The following is a 27,456-nucleotide window of genomic DNA, read 5'->3' as shown; positions in this document are numbered from 1 at the left end:
GCTCTGTTCATCTTTTAAGTTTCTGTGACTCCGATAATAATATTTACCTCGCCATTCAATTTCTTGCTAAACACTGGTGTATCATTGCTGTTACTTAGTGAGTGATCTTATATACAAAACTTAGTTCTCCATGTTTGCAAGCCTCTTCTGCTTCATTGGCCAACCCTTTAATATATTGCAGTTTGTCTTCCCAAGACTTGTTTTTAATTTCTTCATTTATATCGGAGTATATTTTTTTTGTAGCTTTACTTGCAACCTTTCCGATCATATCTGATGGCACTTACTTTTTGTAAATCTTCTCTTTTCTATAACATTCAAGGTTGTATCTGAAACCCACATTTTCTTTGTACTCTTTCTAATTCCAAGTCCATAAGCAGCTGCATCATTTAACATTTTTTTTACATTGTTCCAATGTTCATTTAGATTTGGACTAAGGTTGTCGTTGTTTCTCAATGATATTTTGTATTGTTTGGTTTCTTATGCTGATATCCCTGTCATTTGGTGAGTTCCATGCAAGATTGTGTATTTCTTGTGCGAAAATAAAGACCCTCCAATAAGTAAACCATTCATGCATTCTTTGCATTCAGATCACCAATAACAATACATAACTCGTGTTCTGGTACTTAAGGATGTTTGCTCCTCTATTTTGTGAAATTTTGACAGATTTTCGGATTCCTCTGGTTTTATCCATGTATTTCCATTAAAAAAAAATTGCCCACTAACCCCTATTTTTCTTTTCATAATTTAATTACATAAAGTTTAAAAAGCCATATTTCAAAATCTTATAAAATCCTTGTTATTTTTTCATAGCTTTTGATCCAAAAAAGGTGCCAATGTTAAATGTATGAAAACGCTAGAGAGAATTATTTCCCGCCAAATTTTCAATGGCTTATATCTCGAAAACAAGCACACGGACCCTCCATTTTTTTCTGCTTTTTTAGTTTCTTTATTTCTATACTATCAATTCATTACAGTCTTTTAAAAAGCTTGTTATTTTTAAACAGAGTAGCTAACAAATTACTACCTATGGATGGCGATCTCCATCTTCCCGGCTTTTCTTTCAGGGTGTACTCCCACAGATTTTGGCATTCCCAAATCTCACCAAAAGGCAGTGGTGCTATTCATCATAAGTTGGGAAAAGGTTTACCCGCCGATTGGCCTACACACCGCATCTCTAGGGCACTTGCTGCTCCGACATCCTCTTAAATAATGCCTACCAGGTTAGATACTAGCTACCATGTTCAACCGCGGGGAGACATTGTAAAAGTCTTAAATAGTGTAGAGGTCATGTACTTGCAGAAAGACTTAAACACTTAGCCTCATTTTCATCTGCAAAGCAGGCTAGTCAGCAGTTATCAAGAACCTATAGCTCTAACCCCACCAGACACATATACAATCCTGTGGTACAAACCATCAGCACACTTCATTGACAAATCTTTTAGGTTGAATTTTATTAAGCTGCAAAAAATCCCCTCAATAAAATAAACGAATAACTGAAGAGTAGACACATCATGAATTTCTGCATAACTAATTTTGAAATTGGGCGCTTATAACTCAATGATGTTGTGTATCGCATTTAAAACCTGATCTTCCTTCACATTCACACCATAATAATCAAAACCAATAGTGTCAAATTGTTACAGGAAATATAAGTTAATATACTTTGAATTAATCAATTTTATCATTAAAATGATCAGCATGATGTAAAATCTACGTTAATGTTTTGTTTTCCACGAAAAAGCAGAATTGCTTTGTAGCCTTCCCTTTTACTATCATGCAAGTCATAGAGCTCTTAACAAGAGCCGAGTGATGTTTCGCTTCATAAACATATTTTTATCCATCAGCAAATTTAAATGAACACGAAACCGACCTTTTAGATTTCACATAATATTTATAATCAGCATATGAATTCTGACTTTCTTTCTATTTTTAGGATACATGTTTGGAAAAAAAAAATTTTCTTCATGTTATAAAAAGAATACCGAATATGTAAAATATCACATGTTTCAATTTGTGAATTTTGTCTAGTTTATAAAAAGTCAATTATTATCTTAACAGGGACTTCCAAAAAATGTTCCACCAAAGAGGGGTGGAAGCTGATACCAGAGGCACATTCTAACTCATAGATCGAAAATAAAGTGACAACGTCATGACTAAAAAAGAAAAAGACAAACAGACAAATAACAATATTATTGCTTTAATTTGATAGTACCAAAAAGTCAAGTTTAGACATGAAAACCTTTCAATAACCTAACTCAATCTGCTTTCTATGATTGGTATATGAAATACCAGAAGAGCTTCATCATAACAGTCAATTTATTTAATTGAAAGTAATCAGTGGGATTTAATTGGACGTGTTTATTTATGGAGAGTCCTTCAATTTATTTCCAACAATAAAATTGTGTCGCTGATTAGCATACCTACTACACGGAAGAAGATCAGTTCAATTCCGTAGCACTGTTAAACATAGCAAATTGTTTCCGATACGAGGGACTTGAACATCATTTTGTTATTTTCTTATCAGATTAATGTCTAACGTATTCAAATTGAAAATATAAAGCTGTCATTCAAAAATAAAGACTAAAAGAATTAACAACTTGTGAATAAACTCCTACCCACCTAGTATATTGTTAAACAATACGAGCGATCGATAAATGTCATCATATGATTGAGATTATTCCTTATAAACTTTAAACTTCATGACCATTTTTGCTGATTCCAAAATTTAGTTCAATAACAGTAGTTTACAATAGAAAACGTTTTGCTTTCTCGGAAATAACCGACTGTGAAGATAGTTTGGGTTTATACCAGTATCTTATACATGATTGGGTTGTTATACTGCTAAGATAGTCTTAGTTTATACCGGTAACTTATACATGATTGTTTGATATACTGCTAAGATAGTCTGAGTATATACCTGTATCTCATGCATCATTGTTTTGTTATACTGCTAAGATAGTCTGAGTATATACCTGTATCTCATGCATCATTGTTTTGTTATACTGCTAAGATAGTCTGATTATATACCTGTATCTCATGCATCATTGTTTAGTTATACTGCTAAGATAGTCTGAGTATATACCTATATCTTATACATGATTTGTTTTTTTTTTATTACAGTATGTCAATTGGCCTTCTTACGTCATCTATACAAACATTGAAAAGACTGCGTGAAAATGCTGACATCTATATCCAGACTGTTGGCGAAGGAATCGAATCGTTCACAAAGTTTGGAGAAGATTCGTCGTGGATACATAAAAGAAAAAGTCGCATGCAGCTTTTACGACTAAGTGCTGTCGTATGTGGTATAGAACTATGTTACGCGGCAGAAACTGCTTTTGTGTCACCAATCTTATTGAAACTAGGTGTACCTGCTTCTTTAATGACATTGATATGGTGTGCTAGCCCATTTCTAGGCTTCTTTCTTGTTCCATTATTCGGATCACTTAGTGATAGGTGCAGAGTCCAGTTTGGACGTAGACGGCCGTTTATTTTAATATTATCTGTAGGAATTATATTTGGACTTCTGTTAGTTCCAAATGGGGAATATTTTGGATTGAAACTTGGTGACAAAGGAACTGCCTCTATAAAGGATTTCTTGCTGACAAACTGTACATTGCTTAACAATACACTAGTGCTGAATTCCAGTAAAGAATGCGAAGAAGCATTTGACTTTCAAAATATAAACAATAATAAGACATTTTATTATGGTGGCTCTAATAAATCTGAACATTCCTCTGGCTTTTTTCATTTTATAAAAATACCAGAAAACCATGTATATGGAATCGTTTTAACTATTATAGGCGTTGCACTCCTAGATTTCTGTTGTGATGCAGCACAGTCGCCATGTCGTTCATATCTACTTGATGTCTGTGTTCCAGAAGATCACTCCGCAGGACTCACTTCCTTCACGATTATGGCGGGATTCGGTGGTAGTGTTGGTTACATAATGGGTGGGATAAATTGGAATGGGTCTGGACAATTAGATGGTTTGGAGGCACATGTTCGTATCGTATTTGCAGTTGTACTAATATTTTTCGTTCTTTGCGTTGCTTTAACAATAACCAGTTTTAAAGAAGTTCCTTTAAGTGATAAAAAAGTCACTGTAGAAAAGTTACAAAAGAAAAGAAAGAGGAAAGGAAAGTCAAGGTATCAAAAATTTACCAACGATTCTAGCGATGACGATTTCGAAGACGAAGCCAAAGGAAAAACATTTGATTATAAGCCAACTTATGGAAGCTTTCCTAAGGAAAATGGAAGATTTGCAAAACAAAATGGTATGTATCTTTTAAAATGTACTCAGTTTTTTCATTTGAATTACCAAAATGTATACACTTGTTGAATGGTTATGGAGCGTCTAGAAGAAAGTTTCTTTTCCCTGAGATGAAAACTATTGCCATCTGTGATGAGTTTATTTACAACCACTTGGTCGATGCCACTGCTGGTGGAGATTTATTTCCCCTAGGGTATCACAAGCCCAGTAGTCAGCACTTTATTGTGTTGACATGAATTATCATTGATATTGTTATATTTATAAATTAACTGTTCACAAAATTTTGAATTTTTTGAAATACTAAGGCTTTTCTACCTCAAACATAGATTACCTTAGCTGTATTTGGCAACACTTTTAGGCATTTTAGATCTCAATGCTCTTCAACTTCGTACTTTATTTGGCTTTTTTTTTAAACTTTTTTTATTCGAGCGTCACTGATAAATCTTTTGTAGACGAAACGCGCGTCTGGCGTATATATAAAATTTAGTCCTGGTATCTGTGATGAGTTTATTGCTAAAGGTGAATTAAACTGTTTACAAGATACTGTAGTTTGTTAGGACAAGAAAAGGATATTTCAGAGAAGTTTGTGTTTCTGTATTTTCTTCTTTAGAGTATTTATTTACAAAGGATTTGTAACATACCACATTCGAAAATATTTTACATATTTAAAGATTTACACGTCATGGTTTCAAGCTTTTAAAAAAAGCAAATGCGTATGTTTATGGCGGGGTCATTAAATGTTATCCTTGATCGTCTGTCCATCCGTCGGTCCGTCTATTTGTCGTTCCGTCCATCGTTTTAAATCTTGTTTCTATTTTGACGGCTATTTTTCATATATCTAAATTGCAAGTTCGTCGTTTTTTACGTTTGGTTTAAAAGCTCAATATAACAATCAGTTAATCGACGATACATGCTACATAAATATCTGTTTTTGCGATATTCAGATGCAGTTCGAAACTGACATATCGCCCATTGACTTATAATACCATGCCACAACAAACCAATCGATCACATATACTAGTCTATCCATTCGGCATTGAAAAGAGCATATTAAAAGACAGAAGTTAGACAAACATCAATTGGTTATTGTAACTTTAATTTGTTGCTGATATATCCATATAAAAAGGCCGTACTTTGACCTATAATAATTAAACGTTTACACATTGTTACTTGGATGGAAAGTTGTCTCACTGGCACTAATACCAAATCTACCTAATTCTATTTAATATATTTTTTGCAAGGCAATCACTTACCATACGACAAATCTGATCCTGTCAACAAATCAGAACTTCAAGGTCTTCCTAGAATCCTAGAAAATGATGAAGAAATAGAGAAAGGTCAAGTCTTGGAGGCCGAATTTGACAGAATAGACGACGAAATGAGAAGACAATCTATTTTTATATCAACAGAAGTTAGTTTGAAAACGTATTTACTGTCCATAGTTCGTATGCCAAAATCTTTGTTGATATTATGCCTAACTAATTTGTTCAGCTGGATGTCACTAGTCTGTTATTCATTGTTTTTCACTGATTTTGTTGGACAAGCTGTCTATGGAGGAGACCCTAAGGCACCAGTTGGAAGCAGGGAACATCAGCTATACGACGAGGGAGTCCGGGTAGGATCATTCGGAATGTCTTTGTACTCACTGGCTTGTGGAATTTACTCTATATTTATTGAAAAGCTTGTAGAGATGTTTAGTAAGTAAATAATCTAATATTTTACCAAGCATCATAATGTTCGGCTAGTATGACTCCACCCTTAATTCACACTTTGATAAGATTCGGCACATGACAAGTTAAAAATTAAAATGAAACATTTTAAACAAAAGTTATCACTAACTTTTATTTTAAACAAAGAGATACCTTCTTGCCACATATATGACATGTACCTTTTATGCGCGTTGAATTTAGAATCATATTACATTGTTAAACATGTCCACATGAAGATTGTTACCAAATTTTATGAGGCTATTTGTTGAAAAATGTGATGAAACATGGTGCAGACGGACATCCAACTTTTATGCTCATAACTAATCGCTCATCAATGTCTTGCATGTTGATCAAATACTCATAGCAGGTATCATTAGTGAGAATTTGCTCATAGCTCATTTGTTGATTCTTCTTTTTTGTTTATGGACCATCTTTTATCTTTTATGTCCTTGTTCGGTGTAAATGATGATATTCAATTTGCTGGAAAAGTAATTATCGTAAATGACCAAATTGTATACTTTGTCAAATCTTCATGGACATGTCCAAAATTCGGAAGTTCATCATCGTTTGCCTTTTGTTATGGTGTATTCTGTCACAGAAGCCATAAATGTCCCTTTGGCAGCAAGAAGGAGAATTCGATCCTGGTGGCACATCTTCAATAATCATGGGCGTCAAGTTGGTTACCTATTCCCTATTCCCTATTCGTTACCTATTCCCTATTCCCTATTCGTTGCCTATTCGTTACCTATTCCCTATTCCCTATTCGTTACCTATTCGTTACCTATTCCCTATTCCCTATTCGTTACCTATTCGTTACCTATTCCCTATTCCCTATTCGTTGCCTATTCGTTACCTATTCCCTATTCCCTATTCGTTACCTATTCGTTACCTATTCCCTATTCCCTATTCGTTACCTATTCGTTACTTATTTGATTTTTAATATCCTTCCCCCTTTTTAATTATGGCATGGAATAGTTTAATATGGCTGCCGTTACCATGGAAACGGCACAATTGTGAAAAAAATGAGCTTTTGGTTTTTGGTGAACTGTTTGGATATGCTTCAACTCAGAATCATCATATTTTAAAACAATGTAGGTGCCCACTATATACAGGTGTTGGATGATTTTGGCGATCATTGGAACTACTATGTTGCCATGGAAACTACACCAAAATTTTCAAAATTCTAAAAATGCTCAAAACTTCATGAAACTTCACAGTAATGATGAGCAACATTGGAGTTGGGATTTCTACTTAATGGATAACTACTTAATTTCAGGCTCTTGTCTAGGGACAGACACATACTTACATAATGTGGTAGAGTTAAACATGTAAGCAGGGTGTACATCGTTTCGGAGCATGCTATTACCTTGTTTAATTCGTTCCATCACTCGCTTATAATTCGCTTATAATACGTGTATCTTACGTAGCACCTTTTAAAACATGATGTTCAATTGTTTTGTTGTCTCTGGTGGAAGATTTGGGCTCTTAGAGGTGATATAACTCTATAAGTGCATTTGTATCCGTTCCAGCGGTCGGATAATACCCTGTTAAATATTCGTTACTATTTCGCTTTTAAAAAGTTTGTTGTACGTTGCACCTTTTAGAAAAGGATTTCCAATTGTGTTCATATCTCTGGTGGTAATAATGTGTTCTTATAGATGAAATACCCCTATAAGCGCATATGTACTCGTTCCAGCGATCGGTTAATACCCTGTTACCTATTCGTTACCTATTCGTTACCTATTCACTTATAGTACGTTTGTTGTACGTTGCACCTTTTAGAAAAGGATTTTCAATTAAATTCATATCTCTGATGGTAACAATGTGTTCTTAGAGATGAAATGATCCCATTAGAGCGCATGTACCCGTTCCAGCGCTCGGTAAATAACCTGTTACCTATTCGTTACTTATTCGCTTTTAATGCGCGGGGTATACGGTGCACCTTGAAATAAATCGTTTTTAATTGTGTTCAGGTCTCTGGTGGTAAAAATGTGTTCTTAGAGATGAAATTACCCTATTAGCGCGCATGTACCCGTTCCAGCGCTCGGTTAATACCCTGTTACCTATTCGTTACCTATTCGTTACCTATTCGCTTATAATACATTTTTTTATACGTTTCACCTGTTAGAAAAGGATTTTCGATTATGTCCAGGTCTCAGACGGTAACAATGTGTTCTTAGAGATGAAATGACCCCATTAGAGCGCATGTACCCGTTCCAGCGCTCGGTAAATAACCTGTTACCTATTCGTTACCTATTCGCTTTTAATGCGCGGGGTATACGGTGCACCTTGAAATAAATCGTTTTTTAATTGTGTTCAGGTCTCTGGTGGTAAGAATGTGTTCTTAGAGATGAAATGACCCTATTAGCGCGCATGTACCCGTTCCAGCGCTCGGTTAATACCCTGTTACCTATTCGTTACCTATTCGTTACCTATTCGCTTATAATACATCTTTTTATACGTTTCACCTGTTAGAAAAGGATTTTCAATTATGTCCAGGTCTCAGACGGTAACAATGTGTTCTTAGAGATGAAATGACCCCATTAGAGCGCATGTACCCGTTCCTGCGCTCGGTAAATAACCTGTTACCTATTCGTTACCTATTCGCTTTTAATGCGCGGGGTATACGCTGCAACTTGAAATAAATCGTGTTTTAATTGTGTTCATGTCTGGTGGTAACAATGTGTTCTTAGAGATGAAATGACCCCATTAGAGCGCATGTACCCGTTCCAGCGCTCGGTAAATAATCTGTTACCTATTCGTTACCTATTCGCTTTTAATGAGCGGGGTATACGGTGCACCTTGAAATAAATCGTTTTTTAATTGTGTTCAGGTCTCTGGTGGTAAGAATGTGTTCTTAGAGATGAAATGACCCTATTAGCGCGCATGTACCCGTTCCAGCGCTCGGTTAATACCCTGTTACCCATTCGTTACCTATTCGTTACCTATTCGCTTTTAATGCGCGGGGTATACGTTGCAACTTGAAATAAATAGTGTTTTAATTGTGTTCATGTCTCAGGTGGTAACAATGTGTTCTTAGAGATGAAATTACCCTATTAGCGCTCATGTACCCGTTCCAGTGCTCGGTAAATAATCTTGTTACCTATTCGTTACCTATTCGCTTTTAATGCGCAGGGTATACGATGCAACTTGAAATAAATCGTGTTTTAATTGTGTTCATGTCTCAGGTGGTAACAATGTGTTCTTAGAGATGAAATGACCCCATTAGAGCGCATGTACCCGTTCCAGCGCTCGGTAAATAACCTGTTACCTATTCGTTACCTATTCGCTTTTAATACGCGGGGTATACGGTGCACCTTGAAAAATATTGTTTTTTAATTGTGTTCATGTCTGGTGGTAACAATGTGTTCTTAGAGATGAAATTACCCTATTAGCGCGCTTGTACCCGTTCCAGCGCTCGGTTAATACCCTGTTACCTATTCGTTACCTATTCGCTTATAATACATTTTTTTATACGTTTCACCTGTTAGAAAAGGATTTTCAATTATGTCCAGGTCTCAGACGGTAACAATGTGTTCTTAGAGATGAAATGACCCCATTAGAGCGCATGTACCCGTTCCAGCGCTCGGTAAATAACCTGTTACCTATTCGTTACCTATTCGCTTTTAATGCGCGGGGTATACGGTGCACCTTGAAATAAATCGTTTTTTAATTGTGTTCATGTCTTGTGGTAACAATGTGTTCTTAGAGATGAAATTACCCTATTAGCGCGCATGTACCCGTTCCAGCGCTCGGTTAATACCCTGTTACCTATTCGTTACCTATTCGTTACCTATTCGCTTATAATACATCTTTTTATACGTTTCACCTGTTAGAAAAGGATTTTCAATTATGTCCAGGTCTCAGACGGTAACAATGTGTTCTTAGAGATGAAATGACCCCATTAGAGCGCATGTACCCGTTCCTGCGCTCGGTAAATAACCTGTTACCTATTCGTTACCTATTCGCTTTTAATGCGCGGGGTATACGCTGCAACTTGAAATAAATCGTGTTTTAATTGTGTTCATGTCTGGTGGTAACAATGTGTTCTTAGAGATGAAATGACCCCATTAGAGCGCATGTACCCGTTCCAGCGCTCGGTAAATAATCTGTTACCTATTCGTTACCTAATCGCTTTTAATGAGCGGGGTATACGGTGCACCTTGAAATAAATCGTTTTTTAATTGTGTTCAGGTCTCTGGTGGTAAGAGTGTGTTCTTAGAGATGAAATGACCCTATTAGCGCGCATGTACCCGTTCCAGCGCTCGGTTAATACCCTGTTACCCATTCGTTACCTATTCGTTACCTATTCGCTTTTAATGCGCGGGGTATACGTTGCAACTTGAAATAAATAGTGTTTTAATTGTGTTCATGTCTCAGGTGGTAACAATGTGTTCTTAGAGATGAAATTACCCTATTAGCGCTCATGTACCCGTTCCAGTGCTCGGTAAATAATCTTGTTACCTATTCGTTACCTATTCGCTTTTAATGCGCAGGGTATACGCTGCAACTTGAAATAAATCGTGTTTTAATTGTGTTCATGTCTCAGGTGGTAACAATGTGTTCTTAGAGATGAAATGACCCCATTAGAGCGCATGTACCCGTTCCAGCGCTCGGTAAATAACCTGTTACCTATTCGCTTTTAATACGCGGGGTATACGGTGCACCTTGAAATAAATTGTTTTTTAATTGTGTTCATGTCTGGTGGTAACAATGTGTTCTTAGAGATGAAATTACCCTATTAGCGCGCATGTACCCGTTCCAGCGCTCGGTTAATACCCTGTTACCTATTCGTTACCTATTCGCTTATGGGTCATTTTCAAAAAATGTGGATATTTCAGTTGTGAAATAACAATACAAAAAAAAATTCAATTTTCGACTTTAATATATGAAATTGAATTATAGTTTAACAACAATACAACCTGAAATAAAAATATGCAATCTTAAATGCTACTACAAAAATATTTTAAAAAATAACATAGAAACAAGTATGGGACATATGTCAACTACATAACGGATTTAGTTTCGGTCCCTAATTTTTTTTTAATAATATTTACATTTTGCTTGATATATATTTCCATAAAAATCATCACACTTTTTTCAAATCAGTTAAAAATCTTAAAATAACACTTTTTAGAAATATATTTTAAAGTGAATTTAATTCAGCATTGTCAACTACATAACGCTTTTTGTCAACTACATAACGATTCACTGCGTTATGTAGTTGACCGTTATGTAGTTGACCTATTTGTGGTTTTTGTATGTTTTTCTTGACCATAATACTACCAGATAAATGGTTTTTATTGAATTAGAGTCAGTATTATAGACTTTGAATGATTTATGTAAAAAAAAATATTTATGCCAAAATTTATCAATGTTTTTGCCGTTACAAAGTTGACATAGAATAAAATTACGGAGTAATTTGTACTCACCAAAACTAATCTATAATGAAATGAATCCATGATGTCATCCTGTAACTTTAAGCACGTCATCAGAGGATGAAGAGTAAGTAGAGAGCACTTCCTTAGTTACAAGGGATATAATCAGTTGTTTATTGGCAACATTATTTCATTTGTGTTATGTAGTTGACATTTTTTTAAGTACGAAATGAAAAGTAAAAAAAAATGCTAATACAATCTAATAATTCCCTGTATTTGTGTATACATACCTGCAGTGATACCTATATATTCATAATAACAAAAGAAAAATAATAATTTCCGCTGGGTATTAAAACCAGCATTTAAAAAAGACTAGTTTTTCAATTTCGTACAAGCAATTTTGGGGTTTTTTGGACCCTTTGAAACCCACTGGAAGCAATTTCTGTAGCTAAATTTCATATTGAATTTGCTGGAACTTGTTACACACACCAAAAACTAAATTGTGTATCTAAAAATTGGATAAAAATATTTACACTTTTTTAGAAATATTGATTGTACAAGAAAATCCACATTTTTTGAAAAAGGCCCTTATAATACATTTTTTTATACGTTTCACCTGTTAGAAAAGGATTTTCAATTATGTCCAGGTCTCAGACGGTAACAATGTGTTCTTAGAGATGAAATGACCCCATTAGAGCGCATGTACCCGTTCCAGCGCTCGGTAAATAACCTGTTACCTATTTGTTACCTATTCGTTACCTATTCGCTTTTAATGCGCGGGGTATACGCTGCAACTTGAAATAAATCGTGTTTTAATTGTGTTCATGTCTGGTGGTAACAATGTGTTCTTAGAGATGAAATGACCCCATTAGAGCGCATGTACCCGTTCCTGCGCTCGGTAAATAACCTGTTACCTATTCGTTACCTATTCGCTTTTAATGCGCGGGGTATACGCTGCAACTTGAAATAAATCGTGTTTTAATTGTGTTCATGTCTGGTGGTAACAATGTGTTCTTAGAGATGAAATGACCCCATTAGAGCGCATGTACCCGTTCCAGCGCTCGGTAAATAATCTGTTACCTATTCGTTACCTATTCGCTTTTAATGAGCGGGGTATACGGTGCACCTTGAAATAAATCGTTTTTTAATTGTGTTCAGGTCTCTGGTGGTAAGAATGTGTTCTTAGAGATGAAATGACCCTATTAGCGCGCATGTACCCGTTCCAGCGCTCGGTTAATACCCTGTTACCCATTAGTTACCTATTCGTTACCTATTCGCTTTTAATGCGCGGGGTATACGCTGCAACTTGAAATAAATCGTGTTTTAATTGTGTTCATGTCTCAGGTGGTAACAATGTGTTCTTAGAGATGAAATTACCCTATTAGCGCTCATGTACCCGTTCCAGTGCTCGGTAAATAATCTTGTTACCTATTCGTTACCTATTCGCTTTTAATGCGCAGGGTATACGCTGCAACTTGAAATAAATCGTGTTTTAATTGTGTTCATGTCTCAGGTGGTAACAATGTGTTCTTAGAGATGAAATGACCCCATTAGAGCGCATGTACCCGTTCCAGCGCTCGGTAAATAACCTGTTACCTATTCGTTACCTATTCGCTTTTAATGCGCGGGGTATACGGTGCACCTTAAAATAAATCGTTTTTTAATTGTGTTCAGGTCTCTGGTGGTAAGAATGTGTTCTTAGAGATGAAATGACCCTATTAGCGCGCATGTACCTGTTCCAGCGCTCGGTTAATACCCTGTTACCTATTCGTTACCTATTCGTTACCTATTCGCTTATAATACATCTTTTTATACGTTTCACCTGTTAGAAAAGGATTTTCAATTATGTCCAGGTCTCAGACGGTAACAATGTGTTCTTAGAGATGAAATGACCCCATTAGAGCGCATGTACCCGTTCCTGCGCTCGGTAAATAACCTGTTACCTATTCGTTACCTATTCGCTTTTAATGCGCGGGGTATACGCTGCAACTTGAAATAAATCGTGTTTTAATTGTGTTCATGTCTGGTGGTAACAATGTGTTCTTAGAGATGAAATGACCCCATTAGAACGCATGTACCCGTTCCAGCGCTCGGTAAATAATCTGTTACCTATTCGTTACCTATTCGCTTTTAATGCGCAGGGTATACGCTGCAACTTGAAATAAATCGTGTTTTAATTGTGTTCATGTCTCAGGTGGTAACAATGTGTTCTTAGAGATGAAATGACCCCATTAGAGCGCATGTACCCGTTCCAGCGCTCGGTAAATAACCTGTTACCTATTCGTTACCTATTCGCTTTTAATGCGCGGGGTATACGCTGCAACTTGAAATAAATCGTGTTTTAATTGTGTTCATGTCTCAGGTGGTAACAATGTGTTCTTAGAGATGAAATTACCCTATTAGCGCTCATGTACCCGTTCCAGTGCTCGGTAAATAATCTTGTTACCTATTCGTTACCTATTCGCTTTTAATGCGCAGGGTATACGCTGCAACTTGAAATAAATCGTGTTTTAATTGTGTTCATGTTTCAGGTGGTAACAATGTGTTCTTAGAGATGAAATGACCCCATTAGAGCGCATGTACCCGTTCCAGCGCTCGGTAAATAACCTGTTACCTATTCGTTACCTATTCGCTTTTAATGCGCGGGGTATACGGTGCACCTTAAAATAAATCGTTTTTTAATTGTGTTCAGGTCTCTGCTGGTAAGAATGTGTTCTTAGAGATGAAATGACCCTATTAGCGCGCATGTACCCGTTCCAGCGCTCGGTTAATACCCTGTTACCTATTCGTTACCTATTCGCTTATAATACATCTTTTTATACGTTTCACCTGTTAGAAAAGGATTTTCAATTATGTCCAGGTCTCAGACGGTAACAATGTGTTCTTAGAGATGAAATGACCCCATTAGAGCGCATGTACCCGTTCCAGCGCTCGGTAAATAACCTGTTACCTATTCGTTACCTATTCGCTTTTAATGCGCGGGGTATACGGTGCACCTTGAAATAAATCGTTTTTTAATTGTGTTCATGTCTGGTGGTAACAATGTGTTCTTAGAGATGAAATTACCCTATTAGCGCGCATGTACCCGTTCCAGCGCTCGGTTAATACCCTGTTACCTATTCGTTACCTATTCGTTACCTATTCGCTTATAATACATCTTTTTATACGTTTCACCTGTTAGAAAAGGATTTTCAATTATGTCCAGGTCTCAGACGGTAACAATGTGTTCTTAGAGATGAAATGACCCCATTAGAGCGCATGTACCCGTTCCAGCGCTCGGTAAATAACCTGTTACCTATTCGTTACCTATTCGCTTTTAATGCGCGGGGTATACGCTGCAACTTGAAATAAATCGTTTTTTAATTGTGTTCATGTCTGGTGGTAACAATGTGTTCTTAGAGATGAAATGAGCCCATTAGATCGCATGTACCCGTTCCAGCGCTCGGTAAATAACCTGTTACCTATTCGTTACTTATTCGCTTTTAATGCGCGGGGTATACGGTGCACCTTGAAATAAATCGTTTTTAATTGTGTTCAGGTCTCTGGTGGTAAGAATGTGTTCTTAGAGATGAAATGACCCTATTAGCGCGCATGTACCCGTTCCAGCGCTCGGTTAATACCCTGTTACCTATTCGTTACCTATTCGTTACCTATTCGCTTATAATACATTTTTTTATACGTTTCACCTGTTAGAAAAGGATTTTCAATTATGTCCATGTCTCAGGTGGTAACAATGTGTTCTTAGAGATGAAATTACCCTATTAGCGCTCATGTACCTGTTCCAGCGCTCGGTTAATACCCTGTTACCTATTCGTTACCTATTCGCTTATAATACATTTTTTTATACGTTGCACCTGTTAGAAAAGGATTTTTAATTCAGTTCATATCTCTGGTGGTAATAATGTGTTCTTTTAGATGAAATACCCCTATTAGCGCGTATGCACTCGTTCCAGCGCTCGGATAATACCCTGTTACTGATTCGTTCCCTATTCGCTTTTAATGCGCGGGTTATACGCTGCACCTTGAAATAAATCGTTTTTCAAGTGTGCCCATGTCTCTGGTGGTAACAATGTGTTCTTAGAGATGAAATGACTCTATTAGCACGCATGTACCCGTTCCAGCGCTCGCTTTATACCCTGTTACCTATTCGTTACCTATTCACTTATAATACGTTTGTTGTACGTTGCACCTTTCAGAAAAAGGATTTTCAATGGTGTCCGTGTCTCTGGTGGTAACAATGTGTTCTTAGAGATGAAATGACCCTATTAGCGCGTATGTACCCGTTCCAGCGCTCGATAAATACCCTGTTACCTATTCGTTACCTATTCACTTATAATACGTTTGTTGTACGTTGCACCTTTTAGAAAAGGATTTTTAATTCAGTTCATATCTCTGGTGGTAATAATGTGTTCTTTTAGATGAAATACCACTATTAGCGCGTATGTACTCGTTCCAGCGCTCAGTTAATACCCTGCTACTTATTCGTTCTTTATTTGCTTTTAATGCACGAGGTATACGTTGCACCTTGAAATAAATCGTTTTTTTAATTGTGTTCATGTCTCTGGTGGTAACAATGTGTTCTTAGAGATGAAATGACCCTATTAGAGCGCATGAACCAGTTCCAGCGCTCGCTTAATACCCTGTTACCTATTCGTTACCTATTCACTTATAATACGTTTGTTGCATGTTGCACCTTTTAGAAAAGGATTTTTAATTGTCTCCATGTCTTTTGTAGTAACAATGTGTTCTTAGAGATGAAATTACCCTATTAGCGCGCATGTACCCGTTCCAGCGCTCGGTTAATACCCTGTTACCTATTCGTTACCTATTCGTTACCTATTCACTTATAATACGTTTGTTGTACGTTGCACCTTTCAAAAAAGGATTTTCAATGGTGTCCGTGTCTCTGGTGGTAACAATGTGTTCTTAGAGATGAAATGACCCTATAAGCGCATGTACCCGTTCCAGCGCTCGATAAATACCCTGTTACCTATTCGTTACCTATTCACTTATAATACGTTTGTTGTACGTTGCACCTTTTGGAAAAGGATTTTTAATTCAGTTCATATCTCTGGTGGTAATTATGTGTTCTTTTAGATGAAATACCCCTATTAGCGCGTATGTACTCATTCCAGCGCTCAGTTAATACCCTGCTACTTATTCGTTCCTTATTTGCTTTTAATGCACGAGGTATACGTTGCACCTTGAAATAAATCGGTTTTTTTAATTGTGTTCAGGTCTCTGGTGGTAACAATGTGTTCTTAGAGATGAAATGACCCTATTAGAGCGCATGAACCCGTTCCAGCGCTCGTTTAATACCCTGTTACCTATTCGTTACCTATTCACTTATAATACGTTTGTTGTATGTTGCACCTTTTAGAAAAGGATTTTTAATTGTCTCCATGTCTTTTGTGGTAACAATTTGTTCTTAGAGATGAAATTACCCTATTAGCGCGCATGTAACCGTTCCAGCGCTCGGTAAATACCCTGTTACCTATTCGTTACCTATTCACTTATAATACGTTTGTTGTACGTTGCACCTTTCAGAAAAGGATTTTCAATGGTGTCCGTGTCTCTGGTGGTAACAATGTGTTCTTAGAGATGAAATGACCCTATTAGCGCGCATGTACCCGTTCCAGCGCTCGATAAATACCATGTTACCTATTTGTTACCTATTCACTTTTAATACGCTTGTTGTACGTTGCACCTTTTAGAAAAGGATTTTTATTTCAGTTCATATCTCTGGTGGTAATAATGTGTTCTTATAGATGAAATACCCCTATTAGCGCGTATGTACTCGTTCCAGCGCTTAGTTAATACCCTGCTTCTTATTCGTTCCTTATTTGCTTTTAATGCACGAGGTATACGTTGCACCTTGAAATAAATCGTTTTTTAATTGTGTTCATGTCTCTGGTGGTAACAATGTGTTCTTAGAGATGAAATGACCCTATTAGAGCGCATGAACCCGTTCTAGCGCTCGTTTAATACCCTATTACCTATTCGTTACCTATTCGTTACCTATTCACTTATAATACGTTTGTTGTACGTTGCACCTTTCAAAAAAGGATTTTCAATGGTGTCCGTGTCTCTGGTGGTAACAATGTGTTCTTAGAGATGAAATGACCCTATAAGCGCATGTACCCGTTCCAGCGCTCGATAAATACCCTGTTACCTATTCGTTACCTATTCACTTATAATACGTTTGTTGTACGTTGCACCTTTTGGAAAAGGATTTTTAATTCAGTTCATATCTCTGGTGGTAATTATGTGTTCTTTTAGATGAAATACCCCTATTAGCGCGTATGTACTCATTCCAGCGCTCAGTTAATACCCTGCTACTTATTCGTTCCTTATTTGCTTTTAATGCACGAGGTATACGTTGCACCTTGAAATAAATCGGTTTTTTTAATTGTGTTCAGGTCTCTGGTGGTAACAATGTGTTCTTAGAGATGAAATGACCCTATTAGAGCGCATGAACCCGTTCCAGCGCTCGTTTAATACCCTGTTACCTATTCGTTACCTATTCACTTATAATACGTTTGTTGTATGTTGCACCTTTTAGAAAAGGATTTTTAATTGTCTCCATGTCTTTTGTGGTAACAATTTGTTCTTAGAGATGAAATTACCCTATTAGCGCGCATGTAACCGTTCCAGCGCTCGGTAAATACCCTGTTACCTACTCGTTACCTATTCACTTATAATACGTTTGTTGTACGTTGCACCTTTCAGAAAAGGATTTTCAATGGTGTCCGTGTCTCTGGTGGTAACAATGTGTTCTTAGAGATGAAATGACCCTATTAGCGCGCATGTACCCGTTCCAGCGGTCGATAAATACCATGTTACCTATTTGTTACCTATTCACTTTTAATACGCTTGTTGTACGTTGCACCTTTTAGAAAAGGATTTTTATTTCAGTTCATATCTCTGGTGGTAATAATGTGTTCTTATAGATGAAATACCCCTATTAGCGCGTATGTACTCGTTCCAGCGCTTAGTTAATACCCTGCTTCTTATTCGTTCCTTATTTGCTTTTAATGCACGAGGTATACGTTGCACCTTGAAATAAATCGTTTTTTAATTGTGTTCATGTCTCTGGTGGTAACAATGTGTTCTTAGAGATGAAATGACCCTATTAGAGCGCATGAACCCGTTCTAGCGCTCGTTTAATACCCTATTACCTATTCGTTACCTATTCGTTACCTATTCACTTATGATACGTTTGTTGTATGTTGCACCTTTTAGAAAAGGATTTTTAATTGTCTCCATGTCTCTTGTGGTAACAATGTGTTCTTAGAGATGAAATTACCCTATTAGCGCGCATGTACCCGTTCCAGCGCTCGGTGAATACCCTGTTACCTATTCGTTACCTATTCGTTACCTATTCACTTATAATACTTTTGTTGTATGTTGCGTGCATGTACCCGTTCCAGCGCTCGATAAATACCCTGTTACCTATTCTTTACCTATTCACTTATATTACGTTTGTTGTACGTTGCATCTTTTAGAAAAGGATTTTTAATTCAGTTCATATCTCTGGTGGTAATAATGTGTTCTTTTAGATGAAATACCCCTATTAGCGCATATGTACTCGTTCCAGCGCTCAGTTAATACCCTGCTTCTTATTCGTTCCTTATTTGCTCTGAATGCACGAGGTATACGTTGCACCTTGAAATAAATCGTTTTTTAATTGTGTTCATGTCTCTGGTGGAACGGGTACATGAGCGCTAATAGGGTAATATCATCTCTAAGAACACATTGTTACCACCTGAGACATGGACATAATTGAAAATCCTTTTCTAACAGTTGAAACGTATAAAAAAATGTATTATATGCGAAAAGGTAACGAATAGGTAACGAATAGGTAACAGGGTATTAACCGAGCGCTGGAACGGGTACATGCGCGCTAATAGGGTAATTTCATCTCTAAGAACACATTCTTACCACCAGAGACCTGAACACAATTAAAAAACGATTTATTTCAAGGTGCACCGTATACCCCGCGCTTTAAAAGCGAATAAGTAACGAATAGGTAACAGGTTATTTACCGAGCGCTGGAACGGGTACATGCGCTCAAATGGGATCATTTCATCTCTAAGAACACATTGTTACCGTCTGAGACCTGGACATAATTGAAAATCCTTTTCTAACAGGTGAAACGTATAAAAAAATGTATTATAAGCGAATAGGTAACGAATAGGTAACAGGGTATTAACCGAGCGCTGGAACGGGTACATGCGCGCTGATAGGGTAATTTCATTCCTCAGAACACATTCTTACCACCAGAGACCTGAACACAATTAAAAAACGATGTATTTCAAGGTGCACCGTATACCCCGCGCATTAAAAGCGAATAAGTAACGAATAGGTAACAGGTTATTTACCGAGCACTGGAACGAGTACATGCGCTCTAATGGGGTCATTTCATCTCTAAGAACACATTGTTACCACCAGACATGAACACAATTAAAACACGATTTATTTCAAGTTGCAGCGTATACCCCGCGCATTAAAAGCGAATAGGTAACGAATAGGTAACAGGTTATTTACCGAGCGCAGAAACGGGTACATGCGCTCTAATGGGGTCATTTCATCTCTAAGAACACATTGTTACCACCTAAGACATGGACATAATTGAAAATCCTTTTCTAACAGGTGAAACGTATAAAAAATGTATTATAAGCGAATAGGTAACGAATAGGTAACGAATAGGTAACAGGGTATTAACCGAGCGCTGGAACGGGTACATGCGCGCTAATAGGGTCATTTCATCTCTAAGAACACATTCTTACCACCAGAAAACTGAACACAATTAAAAAACGATTTATTTCAAGGTGCACCGTATACCCCGCGCATTAAAAGCGAATAAGTAACGAATAGGTAACAGGATATTTACCGAGCGCTGGAACGGGTACATGCGCTCTAATGGGGTCATTTCATCTCTAAGAACACATTGTTACCACCAGACATGAACACAATTAAAACACGATTTATTTCAAGTTGCAGCGTATACACCGCGCATTAAAAGCGAATAGGTAACGAATAGGTAACAGGTTATTTACCGAGCGCTGGAACGGGTACATGCGCTCTAATGGGGTCATTTCATCTCTAAGAACACATTGTTACCGTCTGAGACCTGGACATAATTGAAAATCCTTTTCTAACAGGTGAAACGTATAAAAAGATGTATTATAAGCGAATAGGTAACGAATAGGTAACGAATAGGTAACAGGGTATTAACCGAGCGCTGGAACGGGTACATGCGCGCTAATAGGATAATTTCATGTCTAAGAACACATTGTTACCACCAGACATGAACACAATTAAAAAACAATTTATTTCAAGGTGCACCGTATACCCCGCGCATTAAAAGCGAATAGGTAACGAATAGGTAACAGGTTATTTACCGAGCGCTGGAACGGGTACATGCGCTCTAATGGGGTCATTTCATCTCTAAGAACACATTGTTACCACCTGAGACATGAACACAATTAAAACACGATTTATTTCAAGTTGCAGCGTATACCCTGCGCATTAAAAGCGAATAGGTAACGAATAGGTAACAAGATTATTTACCGAGCACTGGAACGGGTACATGAGCGCTAATAGGGTAATTTCATCTCTAAGAACACATTGTTACCACCTGAGACATGAACACAATTAAAACACGATTTATTTCAAGTTGCAGCGTATACCCCGCGCATTAAAAGCGAATAGGTAACGAATAGCTAACGAATGGGTAGCAGGGTATTAACCGAGCGCTGGAACGGGTACATGCGCGCTAATAGGGTCATTTCATCTCTAAGAACACATTCTTACCACCAGAGACCTGAACACAATTAAAAAACGATTTATTTCAAGGTGCACCGTATACCCCGCTCATTAAAAGCGAATAGGTAACGAATAGGTAACAGATTATTTACCGAGCGCTGGAACGGGTACATGCGCTCTAATGGGGTCATTTCATCTCTAAGAACACATTGTTACCACCAGACATGAACACAATTAAAACACGATTTATTTCAAGTTGCAGCGTATACCCCGCGCATTAAAAGCGAATAGGTAACGAATAGGTAACAGGTTATTTACCGAGCGCAGGAACGGGTACATGCGCTCTAATGGGGTCATTTCATCTCTAAGAACACATTGTTACCACCAGACATGAACACAATTAAAACACGATTTATTTCAAGTTGCAGCGTATACCCCGCGCATTAAAAGCTAATAGGTAACGAATAGGTAACAGATTATTTACCGAGCGCTGGAACGGGTACATGCGCTCTAATGGGGTCATTTCATCTCTAAGAACACATTGTTACCACCAGACATGAACACAATTAAAACACGATTTATTTCAAGTTGCAGCGTATACCCCGCGCATTAAAAGCGAATAGGTAACGAATAGGTAACAGGTTATTTACCGAGCGCAGGAACGGGTACATGCGCTCTAATGGGGTCATTTCATCTCTAAGAACACATTGTTACCGTCTGAGACCTGGACATAATTGAAAATCCTTTTCTAACAGGTGAAACGTATAAAAAGATGTATTATAAGCGAATAGGTAACGAATAGGTAACAGGGTATTAACCGAGCGCTGGAACGGGTACATGCGCGCTAATAGGGTAATTTCATCTCTAAGAACACATTCTTACCACCAGAGACCTGAACACAATTAAAAACGATTTATTTCAAGGTGCACCGTATACCCCGCGCATTAAAAGCGAATAAGTAACGAATAGGTAACAGGTTATTTACCGAGCGCTGGAACGGGTACATGCGCTCTAATGGGGTCATTTCATCTCTAAGAACACATTGTTACCACCTGAGACATGAACACAATTAAAACACGATTTATTTCAAGTTGCAGCGTATACCCCGCGCATTAAAAGCGAATAGGTAACGAATAGGTAACAGGTTATTTACCGAGCGCTGGAACGGGTACATGCGCTCTAATGGGGTCATTTCATCTCTAAGAACACATTGTTACCGTCTGAGACCTGGACATAATCGAAAATCCTTTTCTAACAGGTGAAACGTATAAAAAAATGTATTATAAGCGAATAGGTAACGAATAGGTAACGAATAGGTAACAGGGTATTAACCGAGCGCTGGAACGGGTACATGCGCGCTAATAGGGTAATTTCATCTCTAAGAACACATTTTTACCACCAGAGACCTGAACACAATTAAAAACGATTTATTTCAAGGTGCACCGTATACCCCGCGCATTAAAAGCGAATAAGTAACGAATAGGTAACAGGTTATTTACCGAGCGCTGGAACGGGTACATGCGCTCTAATGGGATCATTTCATCTCTAAGAACACATTGTTACCATCAGAGATATGAATTTAATTGAAAATCCTTTTCTAAAAGGTGCAACGTACAACAAACGTACTATAAGTGAATAGGTAACGAATAGGTAACGAATAGGTAACAGGGTATTAACCGATCGCTGGAACGAGTACATATGCGCTTATAGGGGTATTTCATCTATAAGAACACATTATTACCACCAGAGATATGAACACAATTGGAAATCCTTTTCTAAAAGGTGCAACGTACAACAAACTTTTTAAAAGCGAAATAGTAACGAATATTTAACAGGGTATTATCCGACCGCTGGAACGGATACAAATGCACTTATAGAGTTATATCACCTCTAAGAGCCCAAATCTTCCACCAGAGACAACAAAACAATTGAAAATCATGTTTAAAAGGTGCTACGTAAGATACACGTATTATAAGCGAATTATAAGCGAGTGATGGAACGAATTAAACAAGGTAATAGCATGCTCCGAAACGATGTACACCCTGCTTACATGTTTAACTCTACCACATTATGTAAGTATGTGTCTGTCCCTAGACAAGAGCCTGAAATTAAGTAGTTATCGTTTGTTTTTGTGTTACATATTTCCGTTTATTTTTTTGTATATGAAATACGGCCGTCAGTTTTGTTGTTTGAATTGTATGAGGTTGTCATGTCTGGGCCTTTTATAGGTGACTACACGGTTTGGGCTATGCTCATTGTTGAAGGCCGTACAGTGAACTATAGTTGATAATTTCTGTGTCATTTTGGTCTAATGTGGAGTGTTGTCTCATTGGTAATCATACCACATCTTCGTTTTTACCCAAGCGCTAACTCGGTGATTTCATCCCGTCGAACCAAGATCCATCTTCAAACATACGGACATAAAGCAGTTAAAAGGTAGAACGTATAAAAAACAAGTAAGGAACAAATGCGTATCGAACATGAAGTAAAAGGATCGGTTGAGCACAAACACATATAAATAGGTCATAAAAAGATCATTTTACATCAACCAATTCAGAACTATTACCATATGTAAGACTATTAACAACTAGATTTGTAATTGCTAGCAATAACGGAAGGCACCCCTTCCCTCTATTACCAGGTGAGCGACAGCCATTTTGACAATTCCAAAGTCAAAGAGAGCATCTACAGATGTCTAGTAACATTTTTGCAAAGTTTCATTAAGTTTGAACATTTTGAATTTTTGATATTTTTGCTGTTTCCATGGTTACGGCGGCCATTTTGAAAATTCTAACTTCAAAATCCAACTCTGCCTATGCCAGTTACCATTCCTGTAAAGTTTCATCCAGTTTGCGGAAAATTCTTATTTTTGAAATTTTTGACCTTTTTGCATTGTTTCCATGGTAACAAGACCTATTTTGGAAATTCCAACTCCAATGTTGCTCATCATTACTGTGAAGTTTCATGAAGTTTTGAGCATTTTTAGAATTTTGAAAATTTTGGTGTAGTTTCCATGGCAACATAGTAGTTCCAATGATCGCCAAAATCATCCAACACCTGTATATAGTGGGCACCTACCAAAAGCTCATTTTTTTCACAATTGTGCCGTTTCCATGGTAACGGCAGCCATATTAAACTATTCCATGCCATAATTAAAAAGGGGGAAGGATATTAAAAATCAAATAAGTAACGAATAGGTAACGAATAGGGAATAGGGAATAGGTAACGAATAGGTAACGAATAGGGAATAGGGAATAGGTAACGAATAGGCAACGAATAGGGAATAGGGAATAGGTAACGAATAGGTAACGAATAGGGAATAGGGAATAGGTAACGAATAGGTAACGAATAGGGAATAGGGAATAGGTAACGAATAGGCAACGAATAGGGAATAGGGAATAGGTAACGAATAGGGAATAGGGAATAGGTAACCAACTTGACGCCCATTCAATAATCTCTGTTTGAATTATTCACAACTTTTCAACGGTAGACTTGGTGCGAGTAAGAGTAGTTTAACATAATGTACTCTATAGATACTTGTTTACTGTTGACCTATAGGTTCTAGGTCTGTATTTGTATCGTTATGATGATATCATTATCTGTGTCTATCGATTTAGAGGACATTTTATTCAGAGACAAGTGATTGAGAACCCCATATCTCCATTTTTTCAAACGCATAGAAAAACAGCTATTTTGATTTTTAATAGGAAGTGCTGTCATATTAAAAAAACGGAGAAGTGGTATGAAGTAGTCAAATAACCAAACCCTTGCACGTGATCATCGAGACGCGACAATGGACACAATTTAATAAGCACTAACTAAATAGTCTTTTTCAACTGATTTTTATAGTTTGTTCTTTGTTGTACTGTTATACCACTGTCCCAGGTTAGGGGAGGGTTGGGATCCCGCTAACATGTTAAACCCCGCCACATTATTTAGGTATGTGACTGTCCCAAGTCAGGAGCCTGTAATTCAGTGGTTGTCGTTTGTTTATGTGTTGCATATTTGTTTTTCGTTCATTTTTTGATATAAATAAGGCCGTTAGTTTTCTCGTTTGAATTGTTTTACATTGTCTTATCGGGGCCTTTTATAGCTGACTATGTGGTATGGGCTTTGCTCATTGTTGAAGTCCGTACGGTGACCTATAGTTGTTAATGTCTGTGTCATTTTGGTCTCTTGTGGACAGTTGTCTCATTGGCAATCATACCACATCTTCTTTTTTTTATATATAAGACTTGACATGTTCGTAGGTTTGTTAGAGGTATACGCATGTGTAACTCTTATACGGGTTCCTTTCAAGTACTGTCAACATAATTGGAAGTCTATCTTAAGTTAACCACATGCTTAAAGGAAACATGGGCGTAATGTCTGATATGTTCTGAAAACAATTCAAAATCGAGACTCATAACGACCATGTTAATCAAATATTTAATTAAAAAAATAACTGCATGCAGGCAAAAGTAACGATCAGTAGAAAATGGCTAATTACGAGTGTGATAAAATGCCATACCTTCACGAACCTGACCTTTATCGCTGTATTTATACATTTAGATTGCACATCTCTAAGTAATAAAGATTGATTCTGTAAATCGCGTTTTCACAAAAGGAAACATAATAACAAAGCTATTAATAGTATTGATTTCTGTTGTGAACAAAAGCGCTTAACAAATAGATTTGAATTTAATATAAAAAAATCAACGACTAGACTAATGTGTTAACAATTAAATTTGTCACGGAAGGAGACTAGTGGAAATTAGTAACAATAGTTTTTAGTGATTCAACACTTTCGTATAGTATTTTCTTTGAGAAACATATTTTTCTCCATTGGACATGTGTGGCACTGAAGTTAATTTATATCAATCTAATATGACAACTGCTAATATCTTATATTTCTACAGATGGAACCTTATCTCATGTACAGTCCATTTTCATCCCCCCTGAAAAAAACACAAAACCAAACATTTTCATACTTTATGCTAAGTCTTGTTTTTGTCCCTTGCTGTAAAAATGAAATCGTTGATTTAATGTTTTTCTACTCGTCTTCGATAGTCTACTACATTTCCGTATTCTAAATCATTTTGTGTGGTTGTGACTATGTCTTAGATCTAGAATTAATAAGTCCCCCCGCGTACGGTTTATATCCTTAATCTTAATCTTACAGATATGGGTTTTAGTGAATTGAGAGGCGAAAGTTTCCATAGGGGCAATCAAACTCATATAAGTCGAATACAAACTGACAATTCCATGGCAAGTCGTCTTATTGACAATCTCACCCCTCTCCTGCTTTATTTTTGAATGTATTACAGAGCTCGTTGTTTATGTTGTGTGGGTGCATTTAAATTTTACTTCATCTGATTTGATTCATTAAATTAAATACAATGTCCCCAACCACACACTACTGTTTTACTAATAATTCTTACATTATCTGCGTTTTTTCTATATTAAATAAGAAGATGTTGTATTTTTTCCAATGACACATCAATCTATCAGAGACCAAATGACTAAATGCTACCATACCACCTTCAATTAGTTACAAAATGACTGGACAAGACAATACTTACATAAATGATACAAGAAAACAGACGTTATAACTAGACTCAAGCTGGCAGCCACTTTTATCGGCCAATCAAGATAGCAGCCACTTTTTTCCAGCAGCCAATGTTGACGATCTGTCTGAAAACCAAAAAACTGCATGAGACTCAAACGTTCCAAAAATCGCTACATCTTAGTTAAATATAATTTAACAGCGGAATTCGACAACTTCGCGACTTGTACTGATTTTAAAAGCATTTCATTACGTTTTATATGTATATAAAGTTAGCTGCCGGTTTGTTATTCGATATTCGATATTTAATATCCCACCGGCTGCTAGCATTCGGTTCAATATTAAAATTTAGTTAAAAATCATTAAAAAGTATGATTTTCATAGTTAACAGGAGTGAAAAGATACGCCGCAAATAGCTTTATGACCCCTTTAAGCTGTCGTAAATTCTCGAATATAAACCCTTATATAAGTTGCATTATTGTCTTTATGTAATATAGATTTTTATCAATAAAACGACAACAAAGAATTAATTTAATATATAATATATAAAACCAAAACTAAAGCCGACCACTCTTAAAACATTCAGAAATATATAAATATGAATATCTATGGAAAGCCAAAAAAAAAAAAAACAAATATATAGTGAAAACCTCTCAAATGACGGTGAGACCCCCTGGTCTTTCAATGTCCCGAATTCGACGATATTATAGACTCTGTAGTATATAAAATTGGGTGTAGATACAAAAATCTAAAATTATCATGGGTTATGGGTATTGAAAATAC

At 36.9% G+C, this 27,456-nt stretch overlaps 1 protein-coding gene across 2 annotated transcripts in view; it reads left to right on the top strand.

Annotated features, from left to right (window-relative positions):
* Positions 1-27,456, top strand: part of LOC143064160 (membrane-associated transporter protein-like) — a 55,099-nt gene that overhangs the window by 14,386 nt on the left and 13,257 nt on the right. For both annotated transcript variants that reach the window (XM_076236781.1, XM_076236780.1), the window contains exons 2-3: positions 3,121-4,277; positions 5,515-5,970. In XM_076236781.1, coding sequence (XP_076092896.1) covers positions 3,122-4,277; positions 5,515-5,970 — 1,612 coding nt within the window. In that variant the 5' untranslated portion in view covers position 3,121. The remainder of the gene's footprint in view (positions 1-3,120; positions 4,278-5,514; positions 5,971-27,456) is intronic.

This window comes from Mytilus galloprovincialis, chromosome 2 (genome assembly GCF_965363235.1).
Source record: "Mytilus galloprovincialis chromosome 2, xbMytGall1.hap1.1, whole genome shotgun sequence".
NCBI classification, from domain to species: Eukaryota; Metazoa; Mollusca; class Bivalvia; order Mytilida; family Mytilidae; genus Mytilus; species Mytilus galloprovincialis.
The sequence above is the reverse complement of the archived record's forward strand: the minus strand, read 5'-3'. Positions and strand labels throughout refer to the sequence as shown.